The sequence below is a fragment of the Pelecanus crispus genome, chromosome 3 (genome assembly GCF_030463565.1).
Source record: "Pelecanus crispus isolate bPelCri1 chromosome 3, bPelCri1.pri, whole genome shotgun sequence".
In the NCBI taxonomy this organism is placed as follows: Eukaryota; Metazoa; Chordata; class Aves; order Pelecaniformes; family Pelecanidae; genus Pelecanus; species Pelecanus crispus.
In genome coordinates, this window is record NC_134645.1 from 4,669,762 (window position 1) to 4,689,814 (window position 20,053).

General features: G+C 36.1%; 1 protein-coding gene across 1 annotated transcript in view; it reads right to left on the bottom strand.

The window, feature by feature from the left end:
• USP34 (ubiquitin specific peptidase 34) overlaps nt 1–20,053 on the bottom strand; it is a 121,976-nt gene that overhangs the window by 14,712 nt on the left and 87,211 nt on the right. The window contains exons 50-69 of the mRNA XM_075706775.1: nt 19,384–19,556; nt 18,645–18,798; nt 17,075–17,153; nt 15,514–15,567; nt 15,323–15,418; nt 13,659–13,723; nt 13,487–13,562; nt 13,336–13,383; nt 12,548–12,613; nt 10,964–11,044; nt 9,642–9,727; nt 8,266–8,434; nt 8,107–8,181; nt 7,364–7,515; nt 6,893–6,941; nt 6,683–6,787; nt 6,515–6,559; nt 4,968–5,072; nt 2,339–2,486; nt 679–1,313 (exon numbers count right to left, since the gene is read on the bottom strand). Coding sequence (XP_075562890.1) covers nt 679–1,313; nt 2,339–2,486; nt 4,968–5,072; nt 6,515–6,559; nt 6,683–6,787; nt 6,893–6,941; nt 7,364–7,515; nt 8,107–8,181; nt 8,266–8,434; nt 9,642–9,727; nt 10,964–11,044; nt 12,548–12,613; nt 13,336–13,383; nt 13,487–13,562; nt 13,659–13,723; nt 15,323–15,418; nt 15,514–15,567; nt 17,075–17,153; nt 18,645–18,798; nt 19,384–19,556 — 2,461 coding nt within the window. The remainder of the gene's footprint in view (nt 1–678; nt 1,314–2,338; nt 2,487–4,967; nt 5,073–6,514; nt 6,560–6,682; nt 6,788–6,892; nt 6,942–7,363; nt 7,516–8,106; nt 8,182–8,265; nt 8,435–9,641; nt 9,728–10,963; nt 11,045–12,547; nt 12,614–13,335; nt 13,384–13,486; nt 13,563–13,658; nt 13,724–15,322; nt 15,419–15,513; nt 15,568–17,074; nt 17,154–18,644; nt 18,799–19,383; nt 19,557–20,053) is intronic.

Consider the following 20,053-nt stretch of genomic DNA (forward strand, 5'->3'; position numbering starts at 1 on the left):
AGCAATAGTCAATGAGTAATCATACAAAAATGCCTATTTTGGCTTTTAAAAACTTTGTAAGCCTGTTTTTTCATCATTACATGTGGACTCTTTTAACCAGTATCTACTCTCTACTACAAGTCTCACAATGTTGTAGAGACAGCGCAACTTCCCACTGTACCAATATTTTGGAAAAGGTACACAAGCGCTCCCAAGGTGAACACCAGGCCATCCTCCGTTTGAATGCAACAGGCTAAATCTTGGCCTATTCCAGAAACTGAAAGCAAAGAAGAAACTCCCTGGGAATTCCTCCAACTTAGCATGTTAGAATGCAACATGTTTTCTTGAGACCACCATTAAAGACTATTCCCAGTTTCTTTCGACTAGACTGGCATACAGAATATTGAAGAACAATGGAAACACCAGTGTCTGCTTCCAGAAAAAAAACATCTGCTCTCCAACTGCTACACAGCAAGAAAGAAAATCCAAAACACCAAAACAATCCCCCCCCCCCCCCCCCCAAGCACAGTAATCGGATCTAAATGCATTATTAATTACTTACACCAGGAAACCAAAATATAATACTTTCACCACTGGATACATGAAATAAGTCTTTTCATCTCTTTCATTAAGAGAGACATCCAGTAAGAGAGGAAATACTGACAAGGAAACGGTATTTTTTGGTATCGATCTACTTACTCCTGGGTACTGACTGGCATGTGGCGTGAGATTCTTAAAGGCCCACTGGATATTCTGGTGAGAAGCCAGCTGCCTCGTGAACGCAGGGGACTGCTCACAGCAGAGGCGCAGGATGCCGTAGTAGGCAGGCAGCATCCCGCGGTTAAAGAGCACCACATCCTGATCATCATGGTCCGCGAGGATGTAATTGAAGGCAATGTTCTTCGTCACCACGGGATTCTGTACAATAAGGCGTACGTTCTCCGGACAGTCGACACACACATTATACCAAAAAGACAGCAAAGCCTGTTTATTGTGGTTGGTGGCTATAGCCGGCTCAGAAAGTTTAGGCTGGAAAAGGTTCCATAAGTCCATGAAGTAAGTAGAAAACATGAGTTTCTCAGTTTTTGAGATCAAACAGTATGTCATGAAACTGAAGTAGGGCACAAGTTTTGTAGTGCCATGAACAGCAGCATCAACATATAGCTTAGCTCTTGAAAGAAGGCCAAGAAGCACATTGTAGACTTGATGAAGAACTACTGTAGTATCGGGACTGAGAGGCAGATCGCGCGTAGGGATGTGCAAAGAGCGAGTTGATCGGAACATCTGACGGAAGGAATTGCTTGGAATAAGCGACACCAAGAGATAGGCTGCGGCTTCAAATAAAAACAAATCTGTTACACCTTTGAAAAATGACACACATACTTAACAGTCATTTAATCCGAAGGTCAATTACATTGTGTGTTCTGTTTACAGATTTCAAAGCATTTTACAGAATCTGGTATTACTACATTCACACTGGAGATTAAAAAAAAAAAAAAAAAAAAAATCAGTGGGAAAGACTAGCATGTTAAAAGCAGTGTTGAGATTTGCTTTCAAGGCCTCTTCCCCCTATATTCCTGTCTGCTGCTTGGTTCTAACTATCGTAACACAATGCACCCCGTCACAGAAATACAAACCCAGATGTTTTCTATGACTACACTGCATACTGCTTGATCAAGACATCATTACCTCTTTAGAGATGTTTACAACTGGAGTCTGTTGCAAAGGTGTACCTCCAGTTTCCACATCTCCCTCAACCACAGAAAATGTATTAAAGTTCAGTGTGGCCTGTTAGTGTGGAATCTCCTTTATATACAAATTTAGACACAGGAAAGGCTGAAAGCGTGATCTCTGCTATGGCCTGGTAGCGTGATTCTTGGCAGAACAAACTGGAGAGCCAGCACAGCCTGGAGTTGGGGAGAAGCACAGGCTTCTTCTCCTTGATCCACAAGTTCAAAGGACTCCACTAAAGATTCCTCTGTGATGGGTGAAAGAAGAACATGTACTACTCCTACCTACAGTACAACTATGTGATGGAAACTATTGAAAACCTCTTGGATTATCTCTTTTTCTTCTTTGGGTTTTCCTGGATCTTGTAGATTAACCACATAAGATAAAGAACCGACTAATGTTATCATTCAAGTTACAAAATCAAAGCATGGTTTTCATCAAAACCAGGCAGCACATCTTGAAGAGGCACCACAGTTGTATTAATACTTTAAAATACAGCAATGCTAAAACAACTGGAAAAGGAAGAAAAGGCAAGTACAAAAGCATGCATTTCACTTGTGACAGGAATACCGCATACATAGTAGCTTGCTACAACCAGAATAATTTTCTTCAATTTAAATTAACTTACAAGTTCTCACTCTAGGATAGTTGTGTGCCAGAAGAAAACGTTCAACCCAGTTTTCCATATTTTGCAGCACCCAGCTGTGAGCTAGTTTGTTTCGAGGTGTTTGCACAGCCAGCCAATCCAGGCACTGAGATGGGTTGTATTCAATGACCTGGAAGAAGAGTGGAAAAATCAAAAAAGATTACATTAACCTTGATACTAGGTACTGATTGCATTAAAAAACCCTAAAAATAATTATTAAGACTTTCAAGATATTTTTTCAAAATCACATAGGACTATCAAAGCACCTACAATTCTGAGATGCTCTGGCAGACAAAGAATACCCTTATCAAAATTTCACTGGTTTGTGCTTCTAAATCTTGTTCAGAGCTTTTAAAAGTTCAGTCTGAGTCCAGGAAGTTACTTTACATATCCTTTCTGCGTAGAGACACTTTAGAGTTGAAATGTTAAGGACTTAGAAAACTGAACAATCTTGTCTTTATAAACAAATAAATCTTTTTTTTTTTTTTTAAAACAGCTAACACAAAACACTGAATCAGCATTTTTATACAAGTTATATCAAAAGAACATAAACGGTATGCGAATATGACCATATAGCTTCATGCTGAGGGTAGCTATTATGTTTTTTATGAATATGCAATTTCAAGGGATAAATTCATCTAGTGCTTTTCAAAGGTAATGAAAAGCCTGTGGAGTGCTGTTGGACAGTTATCAAAGCCTTACAGATAACAGGGAGAAAACGTAGCTTCCTCTGCCTTTCTGGTTTTGTGTAGTTAAAAATTTGTTGACATACTACTAGGCCAATAAATGTAGGTCACTAATTTGCTAGTTTTTAAAAACTGTTTTCTTTTTTACCTTGCGGTCCAGGTGCCCAGACAAAGAAAAAGGAACTCTATCTATCTAAGGAACCACAGGCAGTAAGTGAATTGCTGAAGCTCTAATCCACCTGAAGACTACGAGCAGCTGACATGACCAAACTCTGCTTATGAAATTTTAATCTCCGTTTAAAAATAAACACATTAAGAACAATCTCCTCCCTTTTTTTAGAAAAGACAAATTGATCTGTCAAGTTTCCTTTGTAATAGGCTGGAGGGTATCTCCAAGAAAAAGACTACCATTGTTCACTGTCTTCATTGCTCAATCACTTTTTAACGACTTCTAGAAACTGGAGTGGCTGCAGAAGTAGGTTCTACACCCTAAAACTGTCTGTCTGTGCATTAACCACTGGGCCTCTCACCCCTGCCTACACAATTTCTATCTCTAGACCTGTGTCAACAAGGTAAGGATAACAACACTGGCATCACCACAGACTGAACCGATGACTTCTACTGCCAAAAGTTTGCCTTTCCAACAGAAACCTGTCATTGACTTGCTTCCTCTGTAGGTTCCGTTTGTGTACTGAGAATAAGGAGGGAAATAAAAAAGAGGATTGCTTAACAAATCACATACATAAACTTCGTGGCTTCTGACCAAAGCATGAAGCACATGTACTTCATGCCACAACTTGTGCATTATCAAAAGCTCTCTTGTAAAGGTTTCCTTATTGCCGAGAGAAATTCGTAACCTACCGCTTCCCCGTACACAGAAGGCCGCTAGATGTAATTCTTGACCTTGAGATCCTGTGTTTGAACTCTCTTTACCTGAAGTACAGCAGTTACAGCTAATTCATGTTCAGATCAGACGCCTAACAAACGCTTGGTATACGCTTTACCAGGTTACCTAGCGGTTCCTATAACTGCTCCTAACCAGGAGTAAAATACTTTTGAACAGCAATCCATATTCCATTCCACAGTGCTTCAGTGGGTAAGACAGGTTTGTGTTTTCCCAGAGGTCTCAATTCTGCACAGTAATAATCTTTTACAAACCCCAGCCCCGCTTTTTAAAGAATATTAAAGGGAACAAATGTTCAACAGCTTGTCCTCAGCAGCCTTCAGGCTGGACACGCTGTTGTCAGTCATAAAGACAGTAAATTGTACTGGGAACTCAAAGAGCAGTTAGTTGAAGTGAAAGCTTTAATTTCTGATCTATTGCTCAGATGAAGGAATTTATCCCTGTGCCAACCTGGTTAAAAAGTCTCTTTCTTGGTTTAGAAATGCAAGCAAAAATGGTCCTGCACCACAGCAATTATCCACTAGACTCAATTTAGCACTATTTTATGGGTTAAAAATGTTAATGAGTATTTTACAGAGAACAACAACAACAAAAAAAAGTCAAACAAATATTCAAAGAACCAGTACATAAAGAACAAAAAAACCCTAACAAACAATGGGCCTTGAAACATTTTACAGTCCTTGCAAAAGGATAACTGAGAAAGATAAGTGGAATTTGCCTAGAAGCAGCATTCTAGACCCTTATTATGAATCAATTAATTTCTCATTAAACTACAATGTAAAGTTGAACTGAAATACCAGTTAACCAGAATGCTGTTAAAATAACATTAGAAGTTAGAGCAGAACTTTTAAATGTCTATTAGCTGTTGCTGTTTATTTGGAAGAGAAACAGTCATTAAAAAAAAAAAAATCATGAATTGATGCAGCAAGGATGACAATTAAATGTCAAACCCTTTCATAGACATAAAAGAATGAACAAGAGAAAGACAATTTAGCTTCTGTTTTCTTTTTACATGTTGTACCTCCCATATCCTCTGCAGAATGTAAGAAGCAAAGGGTGGCATTCCTGGAGGTCCACCAGCAAATTCCATTAGCATTGTCAGCAATTTGAAAAAAGGATTGGCTGCCTGTAATGCATAAAAATAAAAATATCCATTTTGATCTATTTCATTCCATCCACTAACTTTTTTAGAGACTTAAAAAAAGAAAACCCAAACATTTGCATAAAAATGTTTCTACGAACTTCTGACATGAACATTTGTATTACTTTTAATCCCTTATTATTTCATCTGTAAATAATCCACATATATATACCCTGTAAGTCTACTGTACCCACATACGGATACAGTAGAATTAAGCCACTTTTTATAGCTAGTGCAAGGCAACATGATCATACTAGATAGGATCAGTCTAGTAGAAGTATATAGTTACAAGGAAATAACAGTACACATTGTCCATCACAGTCAGACATTATTCTGAAAAAAGTGGGGGTGGGGGTGGGGGGTGGGGGGGGAATCAAGCTGCATAGCCCTGAAGAATTCACCAGTTTATCCTGTTTTACATATATAGAAGACTTCACTGTCTCAGAGAAGCTATTATTTTTATGTATTTGCATAACATGGATCCTGAGACGTTTATCCAAAACCATCACATTTTGAGGGTTTACACTGATCATTATTATTGGCATACTGTTTTCCTCCAAACCCACCAACTCTTCTACTCTAACATGTTGGAACTAATATGGATTTTTATTTTTTTTTTTTAAGTGTGCTAAGACTCACCGAGCTTTTCACAATGCTTCAATAAAGTGCTTACAATTATTATTATATTGCACCTCACCAAAAATCTCTCTGGTGCACGTGTATACGTGCAAAGCAAAAAAAGCATAAAAATGTAGCAAATGTTAGCATGACAGGAGGGAAGTAGACTGTCATCTGATAGTGCCCATTCTATCACACAAAGCAAAGCTGTCATGAGAATGATTTAGTATGTGCTGCTTTTCCAACCATGATCATGCCTCCTCTGCTAGACATGCCCTCAATTTTTCCTGATTATTTTTTCTTTTCTGACAGCAGTATACAAGAATGTCCTTGTGTGAGCATCCACTTCTCCACTCTATATATAATTTTTCATGTGGAATCCATTTGGAACTCTCAGTATTTTTGTTATTACCAGGGCAGAAATTTATTCTGACTGAGAAATGTGTTTGCATGCACAGAACTGCAAAATAGTGCCCCAAAACTTGAACAACCAGACAATAATTACATATCTCCACTTATTCTAGCATACACATTTTATTGTTACCAATTTTCTTTTTTAATTCATATAGGTGGAGAATCTAGATATATGTTATTTGGCTTTGAATAAAACTTTCATCTTAAACTGCATACGAGAATTCTGCTTTAGAAAACTTAATATACAGTGCAGTTAGACTTCATTTAATGTCACAAAAACTTCCATGGATCATCTTCCATGCAAGAGTTTTGATTAGCAAAGGATTATTTAAGTAATTTAAAACAGAAAAATATTAATACAAATTATTTAATATACAGGTAGTATGTTTACATACCTCAGGAGTCAACTTTGCTATAGATGTGAAAAGCATGGACACAATCTTAAAAACAAAACAAACAAAACTCACTTAGACTTGTGCTTATTCAGTTAAAGTAATAAAAATCACCCCATTACACTTATTAGATAAGATTTTCAACAAATAGCTATAGTTTCTGACACTTACATGTTCTGCGAGTCGATTATTGTACCGACACAAACTGAAAATGAGATTGCAAGTTTGCCTGATGTTGATACCATCACGGATATGTTGAAACAAAAAAGGAAAACCCTGCAACAAATTATAAGATATTAGTATACTGTCTACAATTACATATGTACACATACATGTGTACGTATTTTTGAGGCTTACAACGGTCTTATTTAAGTGAATTACCTTTCCTCCTGTTAACGCTGCCATATCGTTTTGTGACAAAGTCAAATGCCTAAAATACAAAAAAATTTTATCATTTTACTTCAGAGATTATTAAGTAAGGTTAAGGAGAAATACAAGACCGAGTGTTAGTTTATATTCTTCAGTATCACAATGCACAAGAGAATATAAAGGTATTAACATAAAACTGAACAAAATAATAAATATTTTATACTCAGACAGACCAAAACAGAAATCCAAATGTGGGCAACTGAATGTGTTCAAGGATTTATCCCAAATCTTTTATTTGGTCAACAATGACAAACACTTATCTTTTAAAACGTTAAAAATATAATGGGCCCATCTACAACCTCATTTATGCTGTTAAAAAAGCCCCCCCCCCCCCCCCCCCCAAGAACCACACCCATAAAATCTGTAATTCCTTTCTGAACTAGCTTAGATTAGATTCTACTTTGGTTTTGCAGAAGCTCTTGCCTTTCTGAGCGAGACTGTTCAACTAGAAGAGCGATCAGGGCAATCATCTTTTCAAGGGCAGCAGGCCTGTATTTTTCTTCTGCTAAAGAAAGTATATCTTCCTCTTCCTCCTCTTCCTCCCCTTCTTCCTCAGAAAGTACTTCAACCTGTGGCTGAAGGGGGGGGAAAAAAAAAGGTAACTTCAATGTGGACATTTTGAGCCTTAATTTCAAAGAGTCTGTACATGGTTTTGCATATATTCTGTCCTCTCTTTTATTCAAAACAACTTAATGAACTTGCATGAATCAAACCAAGTAAATATCTAATCACTTGATTTTCATGCTGAAGCGTTCATTTTGCATAAGCTAAACTGTATTTACAAATGCAAAAGCTAGGCTAGTTGAAGTCACTACATAGCCTGCTATGGTGGTCTATTCAATAAAAAAAAGCAAGTAAATTTAAAAGCTTAAGTTGTACAACAGGAGTAAGCAATCAATTGTTACCATTAATAGCCTGATGAGGGCAACCTTAATTGCTTCTACTTAATATGTATTTCTATACTAAACAGAAAACTCTGGTTTATAGCATAGCCAATTCAGCATCTTTTTTAAAATATTATATCCACCTAAACGTTGAAAAAAACCTGCATGAGTGAAACAATTTTAATTTAACAGCTGACAGATGGTTCAAGAGACACAGCACTAATGGTCATATATGTAAAATAGGAAAGACTGGTTCTCGTTATACAAGATACTGAAACTTACATTTTCAGGTCCTTTGGTTCCCATGTAGAAATGGACCATTGTAGATATGGCTTGCAGTGAAAGCAAGAACTGGCTCTGAAACACGTAGATATTGAATTACTTGAAAATACATACATGCATATACATACCTAATTCCCCAAACTACAAGGCTGTACTTACTTCCTCTTCTCCCATTTTGGCAAATTCATAAAGAAAGGCAAAGTATTCCGTGAGATGTTTACTGTGAGGCTTAACACCATGCTCCATAATTGACAAGAGCGTCTTCACAAAGCGTGTTACACAAGAGCGACTGCCAATGTCTTCCACAGGACCATCCATGTCATCCGAACTGAAAACAAAATCCAATTTAGGTATTTCACACAACACATGGAGCATAAAATCATCTTGAACCATTAAAAAAAAAAGTAGTTCACAAAAACTTCAAGTTTTCTACTCTGTCCTACTGTCATACTCAGATCTCTAACGTTTTTTCTTATGCCAAGTATAGCCGAGATAACAACATGGCTTAAAGTAAGGTGGCATCCATCACTCAAAAGGTTGAAAGGTTAATAAAATCAGTATTCTGAATCAGGATTCTAGTCAGGAAAAGAATTCTTAGAAAAGCAGTATTAGGGGATCTCCTGCTTAAAATCACCTTCTTGATTTGCATGTCGAATTTCCCGAGTTTCAAGAAAGAATGCTGTTACAGCTAATTATACTGTGGAACTAAGGAAAGGCAGTCTCCTAAAAACATATACAGGATCCTGACAAGGCAGAAAACACACACTTTCAATGTTATTCATCTACTGAAAGTTGGATCTTATCACTGAACAAAACAAGTGACAGAGTCTTTTAAAGTAAGGCTTCCAGAGAAAATTAAATTCTATGTTTTGCCATGAAAACTGTATCTTCATGTCCTGAATTTTGCTACGGTGGTGCAGTTATTACAAACTCTGCCGTTCTTGCTCTGGAAAAAAGTTATTACCAGGAACACAAGCTTAACCCAAGAGACGAAAGCAAAACCACTTTCTTCTACTCATTATGTATCAAAAAGAAAAAGATTTCATAACTGGAGACAAAGCGACAGTTTTCTTGATAATTAGCAGAACAAACCAGAATCCAATAGGGTTTTTTCTACTTTTTAACAGAAACTGTGATTTAGCTATATGACACAGGACTAGACTCTCATCTCCAACCTCTTTTACGGAATGTACAAATTAAAATTTGCACCTATATGCCTCTGGATCCAATTTACAATCGGATTCTCATGTAGAAGTAGCAAGATTTACGCTTGCAGCGTATTACTGGCAGTGAAAAGACAGACCATACTGAAAATCTAGTCTAAGGGAACATTTCAGCCAGTGTATCTTTAGACACTGGCTTTTCCAACGACAACAATATTTTCAAATAAATCAGAGCACTGTGGGTAGAATAATAAAGAACAATTAAAAGAGTACTATTTTAGGTTTACGAGACCATTTTGAATAATTCATTAAACAAAAGTGGTTGCTGTGACGCGCGTAATAAATAGAAGTTTTCAGGTGTTATTATTTTACCAGTCTTCCATTCCTGGCTGGAGATAAAGATGTGCATGCACTGGCCTCAGTCTTTGTATCACATGAATACACAAACGCTGGAACATCTGCAAATGCATAAGTAAATGAACTCCACATGTTCATTCTTTTACATATATGTCAATACATATTTTCTAAGCAGAGACTATTCTGTCTCCAAGTATCACTTCCAGCTCTACGTGATTCAAAGTTAAAGCTCCGATTGAGACGCCCGCATTCCATTTATTAGAGCACCGACACATCGTATTTTAACAGAATAGTCAAACCTGCTTTTTATAAACAGCTCTGATGGAGGAACCCTAAAATCAGTTTTTAATATTGGTGTACACTGTACATTACTGAAACATGGCTTAAGACTGCTGCTCATAAGCATTATTTTTTCTTCTAGCTCTATTTTCTGAAATGTTTAGATACTTTTAGCAAGATTTTTTTTATTTTGCCTCTGGCTATAAGAAATTATGTGCAAATTTTAAGGAAATTTGTTCCAGTAATTTTTAATTTATTAAACATTCATCAAGGATTAGAGCTTTGCCTAAGATTTTGCACAGAGTTCTCCCATGAAATATATTCCTTTAATACTGGGTTGCATGCAGAAACTATATATGGCTCTATATGGAAATATTACTTGAATAATCAGAAAAGTTAAACCAATTGAAGGGTTCAGGTGAGATGAAGTAATTGCTAAAGTTTTTACTTACACGACTTGCAAAGAAAGTATACTTACAGGTGAAACTATTAATAGTATTTGTATCTTTGAATATCCACATGCTACTAATGTAGGACTTTTTCAATTTTAAACGTTTCCAGAAAAGGGTATTAACAAAACTTTGTAGCATAATGTTATAAAATTAAATCTATCTACGAAACTCAAAGGCAGAAGTCTAGAAGTGAAGCTTTCCGTTAGGAGTACTGAATGTATGTAATTTATTATTTTTTATTTTCTGAATGTGTGTCTTGATGCATTACTGTTGAACCAATTCAGAAGAAAAACATTTTTAATGTAAAGTGTTCAAATTTGTAGCGATCATGTGGGAGTTGTAGAAACCTTAATTTGTATCTATTGTGACATTTTGTGATCCTAACTGTACAACTATGGCACCATAGTAATATTCATTTTGTTTCAAACAACAATAATGCTCCTGTGGTCAAATATTTTCTCTAATCATACGCAAGAATGGAAAAGAATAAGATAATTGCATGTACTAATAAAACCTTGCAGAATCATTGTATGTGTCATAATAATTGTCCGTTTCTATTCATGGGTCAAGTAGTCACTTGACTTAAAAAGGAACATTCTTCCTTACCTGTCTCACAATCTGATTGGGACACTTTATTAGAATCTGCATTGGCCACCAATCATCATCAGCCATACGATCCAAAAACCACTGCAGAAAACACATACTTTGTTAGTTTTGTTCCAAACTTGTTCTACTCCCATCTTCTTTTTGCATGATATTAAAGTCTGAAGAGAAACTGGTGTTACTATTATTAAGGAATAAGCAAGCATTAATCCAAGGGAAATCTAAATGTCTTCTGTGCATGAGAAGAAAGGAATAAAGATCAATAGCAGTAAACATCAATATAAATTTATATCCAGTATCTTCTTATGCCTGTGTTCTGCATGCCATTATTCAATTATCTGGAAGGACATAGTTATCCTGAAAAGTGATGTCAACAGCAGAATAAAAAACGATGCTTGCAATGAAGCATAAGCTGAATAATCTTGTAGACTAGGGATAGGCTTAAACAAGAATGTAGTGCCTGAATTAGATCCCTTTTGCATTTTAACACGTGGAAAAGCCCTTCTACCTCCAGAGACAGAAAACGTATAAAAATAACAAGAGAATGATTCATTTGAAGTTAGAGTCGGCAAATAATACCGCTGAGTATTCTGACTCCATGAATTCTGCTTTATTCACAAGGAAAGACAGTTTAAATTAAAGACTCCAAGTTGTTGTTCATTTTATTTTTATTGTACTGGAGTGTTTTTTACTGTATTAAATGTCTTCACTCATTTTAAGCATCTTAGGACTACACCATACTAACGAAACTGTATTACCCAAATACTAGATGTTGCGTAACAATTTAACAACCTAGAATCCATTTAATGAATTTCATTCATTTGTACTGAATAAGGTCTAACGCAGGATACAGTATGTATTGGGGTTCTTGTACATTCAAACTGTCACAGGAAGTCTACCACAAACTTTCCTTCAGTATCTCAACACTGTTGTCACCAACACCACAGTGAATTCTTTCTCTACGGTTTCTCAGTCCCTCTCTCCACTTTGCCCCAGACTCCCTTCAGGCAGCATCCCCAACAATTTTACATAAACAAAACAAAACACATTCCTCTGTTTTTTTCCTCCTTCTTCTAGGAGTTTTCAGTCTTTCTACACATGGGGTTCAAGATCCTCAGCTTCACACGCGAGGCACTACATGAAGCTGTTTTCAGCTAGGTCTGACATTAGCTGTTCTTATTCCCTTTCTAAGCCTCTTCATTGCATCAGCCTTTTATCTCACTGCCCTCTTCCCTTGGATTCAACTCCAGTCCCTGCCGTTCTAGTCCTTAAATAGCAGTCTGTCTTTCCATTTCTCTTGTGTCATTTCATTTAAACACCTCTTAATTCTGTACGTAATAATCAAACAAAGAGGTTGTGACACTGTGTGTCTTCTATTGCAGTGACAAAATGATTTTGGCCTGTAAAAGTCAAGTCATTCCCCAGAATCTGCAGTATTCAGAGAGGACGAATTTCATCTCATAGTGCACAAATATGCCAAATACAGTAGTTCATAGTCCAAAATATTCCAGGGATACGAACCTCCAGGAAAGTTAAACAATATATAGAAAGTTGGTTTGTACTTTGCTGAGTTCCTAAGTCACTTACTTCACAAGCTGCCTGACTGTTATTAAACTGTTTTGTTAACAGTTCAATCCACTGAAGCATTGTAGGCTGTAAAAAGAAATACAGAAAATACTATAACTTAAAAGAATAAAGTGCAACTTCATCTTTAAACATTTCTAAATGGTCAGTTAGAACACTGAATCTTAAGAATATAGTTACAAACACTAAACGCTTTAGAAACTAGTACGTGTTGCACCTACACAAAAATAACAGTACCTGCGCTGAATCTAATGCAAGTAGTACCTACGCATTTGGACTAATCGTCCAATTACACATTATTACGCATTCTTACTAATCCCAGACAATCTAGAATTAGTAGCATTATGCCACCACAGATAAGAAAGTAGTAACATTTGTCTGAGAATAAAGATGTTTCAGACAGAACTTTCTTGTTGTTCATGCTACTATTGTAACTTAAAAGTTCACGAGCACAACTGTTGTTCAATGGTAAACAATCCCCTCTACATCAGACTTCAACAAGTGCTTGTTAAGAGCCAAATCATCCAGGAATTTTCAAATTAAAACACCACAAGATCTGCTGTTCCTGATGCTTTGCTAAGGCAAAGTAAGCTAAAACCAGAACCCATATTTTTTCCATTGCGCAGTGTTTACTATAAATGTGTTAAACGACACTCTTTAAACATGGACTTTGTATAATCTATGGTACTTATTATGTCTCAAAATCACGCTTTTAAAATGAAAAAGTACAGACATACTTTTCATTATATTCATGCAGCTACCTAATAAGAATTTACAAGTAAATAGAATACCTTTTCCTTTGAATGAATAAATGTCTCTAGTACAAAGGAAGTGCTTAACTGGAAAAAAAAAAATATTGCACCATTAATTATAGAATGCCTGAATTAAAATGTAGACAAGGCAAAATTTAAAATAAGCATGATATACTTTTGAAATACTTACCTTTGCTGTCATCAGGGAAACCGCTTTTGGATCTGGTAGTGTGCTTGGGATACTACTACACAACTGCCACATAAACCTAGAGTCAGTAATTTTATTTGTTAATGAAAATAAATAATGAAAATCTGCAAGAAGAAAAGAAGCATTAATATTACATTTTTTAAGAAAAACTTACCCAAAATATGTATGTTCAAAAATGTTCTTGTCTTGAAGAAACTGCATGTTATCATGCCATATCCACTGAAGAAAAAATGCTAACATCAGATACAAGAAAGCAGTTTATTTCACTACATAAGCACGATTTTAAGAATATTTAAACGCTTTCCATGGCTAAGAAAACAAAATTTTGTCTCACGAAAAATTATTTTTGGAGACTTTTTCTTTATTTTAAAGGATTGGCTCAAAGTCATTTTATTCATACTATAGCGAATTTTAGTTTTGCCTGCCATGTGACTGAGCTCAGAACCTTCTCCTCTTTCTGTGATCTCATTTTTACAACTTACATTTTTAGGGTGCAGTCTTGAGAACTGGTCCAACACATTAAAACAGAACCACAGCTGAAGGCCATATTTTGATGTCTGTGATAGTGTAATAACTTAAAAAAACCAAAAACCTCTGTAAATGCATAGTTTCACTAATCGGGATCAGTTGGACTTTCTTAGCAGCCTAGCTTACGTATGTCTAAAGGTTGAAGTTCTGACCCAGTGCCTGGTGAGCTCTGTGAACTTTTGATAAATTCTTCAGGAGTAAGATTTGAGTCTCCGTCATTAACCAGAACAGCATTTCATGCCAGGTCCCCCTGTCCCTCTCTCCAAAATGTTTTTGACCAAATCTGTTTGCAGCATTTTTCACATAAAAATAGTTTAAAAGTTCAACTCTGATAAAATCTATTATTATTTTTAAGACCGAGAAGGATAAAAAGCATGATCTGATTTGCTGGCTATGGATGAAGAGTCTTTTTAAGTTAAGAACCTAATGTGTGACAGATGATAAAACAATACCTCTGGCCAAAGGGAGCAGGGAAGCTGGCTTTTCAGGTGATTAAGAGGGAGAAGAATGTCTTACGAAACCCGTATTGGGGATATATCTAGCACAGTGAGATCCCTAGTGAAATACTCTGCTCCTGTGCGCTGCCTTTTCCAATTCCTCAGACCACACGTGGCTTAATTAGTATCTTCATATAAATAGCCAGGTATCCTAAGAGCAGCCCTCATCACTGAGGAGAAAGGGAGGTGTAGCTGTTGCTGGTTTTTGTTTCCCCCACCCCTTTTACTCACACCTGGGCTGCTCTCTGACTATGGGGAGGCAGGGATCCTTTTCTGACCGATGCTCCCCATCGTAAGCACAAATAGTCATGATCTTACACTGCTTTCCCTTAGAATTTCACAACCCACTAGCAGAAGCACAAACAGCTGGAACTATTCTCTTACTCTGTCCCCCCTCAAAGCAGTAAGTTGCTGAGGAACTGAAGGACAAAAACGATGGTGGTTAATGAGAATACTTCCTGTAATATTGCAACTGTTCAGAAAATCTTGATAAGCACTCACAAAAACCAAACCACCAGTGCTCTACGATTTTTTACAAATATGAAGCAGAATGATTCAGATATCTGAACTAAAAAATGCAGGACAGAATGAGAAAATGTCCAAAATTTACACACAGTAGAAATCTTAATTTCCTTCCTATCAAACAACATTTTCTAAGGAAGACAGCTAAACAAAAGGATCGTCACCTTACTGAATTAAATTTTATTTGCTTTCCCATGTTTATTCTCATTCCCGATTTGTTTAGATTTCCTATAGTATTTTAAAATTGGTGTTAAAACAAATCAACTTGTACCTCCAGCAATTCTGATGAAACATCAAATTTGTAGTCTTTGCCATTTTCCTCTTCTGGTTCCATCCGTTTATAAAACAGCATGTAAGCACTGTGCGTCTTTAAGAAAAAAAAATCTGTATAATTTTTGCTTTGAGAGATAAATCATGAAAGTAGAAATACAATCATATAACAAATGTTTGGAAGAGAAATACCTTTTCAAAGGAGAAGTCCATAAATTTATCAGTAACAGAATCGTAAGTTTTTGTCTGTCAAGAAGAAAGTGAAACCATTAATTACAAGCTTTTTCAATAGCCTGGTTACTGACAGTTTGAGATAAACGTGCAAACAAACTATTTCACGACATTTGCAGAGAGGCTGACAGTTTATTTCTTGCTCAAAGTTGTCGTCTTTCTTTTTTTCTTCTGCAGTGGCCTATTCTGATTTTTCAAAGTTGCTATGCAATATTGTGACCAATATCTCATGCAATTTCCTGTCTCATCCATCTCATTGACACCTCTTCTTTTTAGGCACCTAAAGGTATTTTATCCATTTGCCAAAGTAATTTTTTATTTCTGCATATTTTCTTTATCAGACAAGAGGATTTTTCTTATTCACTGGACTGTTTTAGTAACATACGGCATTACTAATAATGTTTTATATAATGATATATAATTATAAGAAATTATCAATTCAAGCATAACCCCAGAACATTTGAGTGTCGTTCAACAGTTATTTGTATTCGTATCGTGTAAAAATGTTCAGATTGATGTCAAAGGGCAGGGGGCTGACCCAAAAGACAAAGCTGATACTGTATTAAAAACCTTGCACTACTGAAAGCAAATAAACAACAACTTAAGAAATGTTATCTCCTTACAATAAAAGGATCGAGGAAAACTATTTAAGCCGGTAGGTCCATTAGCTTGAAAACCACTGACTAATACCAGAGCTCAAACTTTCCTGCTGAACAGCAGCATAGCTGTACACAGCTCTGACTGGTTTTTAGTTCAGTTCTGTCACCAGTGAAAAAGGATCTGACCGTAAGAGGTTCACAGACCAGAATCTGGAAACTACTGACCCAAGGCATAAGATCAAAAAGCCCTGTTTTTCCAGAATACGGACAAGCTTGAAGTAATTATTCCTTCAGTCAACAGTCTGAGCAACAAAGCCATCCAAGTGAAGGATTCCTAAATGAGTTGCATACTCACTTTTTTATAAGTAAATAAATAATATGATGATAAAAAGCAGATATAGTGAAGAAATACCTCTTCTTTGGAGAGAGACTTCACTAATTCATTTGGATTCTTTAGTAAGACCTACGCTAGACTTCTGACACCTGTCTCTTAAAACTGCATAAAAATATCTGGATTCATATTTACAATTAATATGATAGTTGGTACAGGAGAAATTAAGACCCTTCTCCTGTACTCAGCTTAACTTCTATTCTACAGAAAGCATAGAAAAACTAGAGAGCATCGCCAGCTTGGAAGCATTCACTCTGCCAAGTCTTTCATCCCCCAAAGGAGGGGGAGACCCTTTGAAGAGATCAATGGTGGAACAGCTATCTACATAAACATAAGATAAAGTATCACCTGCACAACAAAGATGTCAAAAGTTTAATAAAACCCAGCTACCACTTCTAACTGTTTCATATACATTCACAACAGATGGCAGACCAAAGGTGAACACTATGGAATCCTTCACGAAAAGTCTTCAGAACAGATACTTTAATGCTGAACATGAAAAAAATAAAAGTCATAACTTTTCATAACTTACAGTCATTTCTCCACCAAAACATTCTGAAGCAAGCTGGGCAGAATCAAACGGTTTTACTTCAGCATCATTAAAAAGATACCTGTAAAAAAGTAAGCTTTTGAAACAACTGCTGTTTGTCTCTAAGGGCAAATAAAGCATAACAAGCACTTAAAATGATTCTTTAGATTTAAGTATTCCTATTCATTTCTCATACCTTGCTTGAATCACGGCAAACTAAAAACTGATCCCAAAAGTGACTTCCTTTCAATAAGATCAGGAAGTCAGCATTTCAACACTCCTTGTTTTTTCTTTTAATCAAGAGACACATTACTTTTTCCCCATTTTTCCAGCCTGACTCTGGCACAGATAGGGTTTTAATACAGCCAAGATGATTTGCCTTTTCCTTTTCAGTTTGACTGAAATAGAAATAAAAATTTAAAAAAGGAGAACCATTCCATAATGTTGGAATTCTACTATTGTAGAACTCGAAGGGGACAGAGAAAAGTGGTGCACTGGTATGGATTCCCTTTGGAGCAGGGACTGGGCCACTGGTTGGAACCATTTAAAAAATGTTCCAGCTAGCTATTCTAGAGAAGAGGAATAGAGGAAATCTTGTCTTCTATTCCAGGGCCTCAGCCAAGAATCTGAGATACGACATCCAGAAATGACTGGGAGAGTTCCCTGCTTTCTTATGGCACCTAGCAAGACCCTCCCTATTTCCATGCCTGTGTCTCATCCCTTTCCCAGGCTACCTCCCCTAACTTTTTCTCCCTCTTCACAACCACAATATGTCCAATGTATGCAGAAGTTTCCAAATTAGAACTGGGATTCCTTAGGTTAAAAAAAAAAAAAAAAATTATTTTAAAAAGAAAATACTACGTTGCATTTATTCATCCATCACTTATGTCTAAGAAGATCCTGTCTCTTTTTTTAATCTTTGAAAAGAAGGGACAGAAAAATAAACACTATCAAGTATTCCAGTACATCACTGTAAATTGCATCTAGGAGAAGCTAGCCCATAGGAAAAGATCACCAGCTAACTAAACTGAAAAATGAAATGTGAAACCAATTCCACATATAAAAAGCACAGTAAGAACAGGTTTAGATAACCTACGTATTGTAACACCATTTCTGCCACATAGGATGCAACGAGTTTAAAGCAAATAAAAATTCAAATTGTTGTTTCACAACAGACAAAATGAAAAGGACCGAATTCCACAATCATAAATGTAGCTGTACGCTTGGTCAAGGGTAATAGCCAGATTTTATGAAAGACAATCTATTAAATCTTACTATTCATTTGTACAGATAAAATAGAGTCATTGATATTCATGCCAAGAAACAAGCATCGGCTGCGAGACCAGCACGGCATTCTCCTGCTGCCCCTGTGTCCAAGGCACTCCACAACTATTACAGCTACAACAAATGAACTTGTATGCTAATAAATTAATATACTTACACCTATCCAACATCTTGGGCCTTTGAGGGGAACCTACAACATGTATCTCCTATACAACTGCATCTAACAAAGTCAGCAAGTTTTAGTTATTTCAACATAAAGAAATATAAAATTTTGTTTTGCTTAACTCACCATTTGTTGTTTTTGTAAGCATGGGGATTGACTATATCTCTGATAAAACTGTAGTAATGCCCACCATCTGCTGTTCCTGTATGAACCGTTACACCTATCAGATCATATTCGTAACTTTCAGTTTCTTTCAAATATTCACCATCTTCCTTAAAACCTGAAATAATTTAATACAATATTTAATCAGTTATTTCCTAAACACCTGAACTTCAATATTACACATTTCCTGTAGGTGCACTTAATTTTTTTCTTTTCAGTGCTCTGCAATGATGACAGCCAGAAACTCCATACTCAGAAGCAGCAGCATAGATCCCAACTCTTGTGAAACAGTTACAGCTTTTTTTGCAAAGCATCACTGCTGAAGAGATCAGGACTAATAACTAAGTTATTCCAAGCTAGCACATCTTATTTATGATGGCAGTTAATCAGCCATTTGCTGAAGTTCAAGTATTACCCTGCAAAATCAAAATAGGCCAGCAACAAACTGTATGTAACTATTTGTAACTTCTCTCATACTTTAAAAACAAATTTAAGAATAATTCAGATTGAACAGGGTATGGAAAGAAGTAATTGGCTGGTTTTCTTGTATTACATAAAATATGTGACTTAGGTTGATTGAAACATGTTTGATTTTATTTTCTTAAAAAGAAAAATCACTAATTATTTGCATATGTTGTGTATACAGAAAGTGGTACACAGATGAAAGAGACAAAGCCTGCTGAATTCATTTTATGAGCCATACCTTCTTTTCTGTCATTTTTTCCCATGAGGAAGTCTTCAGTGTAAGGTGTCATATCCAAACGTAAAGGGAATGAAAAATGCGTATTGACTTTCTCCTTCATCATGGTTACCATATTAAATGTGTATCTCATTGTGTTGAAGCTTAAGATACGAGGTAGTTTCTTAAAACATGCCCTGAAGGATTAAAAATAATAATGATTTACGAAAGCTTAGGGGACTGAATTCTATTTTCACAAAGATTTTCACCACATTTATTTCCAACATAAAATTGGAAATCTGTTGCTAAGTCACATAAATATAAAATTCAGCTATTGCAATGCCCTAGAGCAGGGCAGTCTAACTGGCAGCAGAAAGGTCGAATTTAGCCTACTGAACAAGTCTACGGAGCCTATCGGAAGAAACATGAGATTTACGTGTATGACATGAACGACAGTGTTCTAAAATGATATTGTAAAATGAGTCATGAATGAATTTAACAATGCAAATCCCCTCATTAGACAGAGTTACTATCTCATAACTGATGAGTTTCAATGCAGAACATATCTTGTATTAAACTGCATAAACTTCACAATAATGATTTTAAAGTAGGTTACTCTTTCACCCATGTCATTTTAACAGCTACAGAAACAACTATGAGGTTTTTCATCTCTAAAAAAGAAATTTGTTAGCTG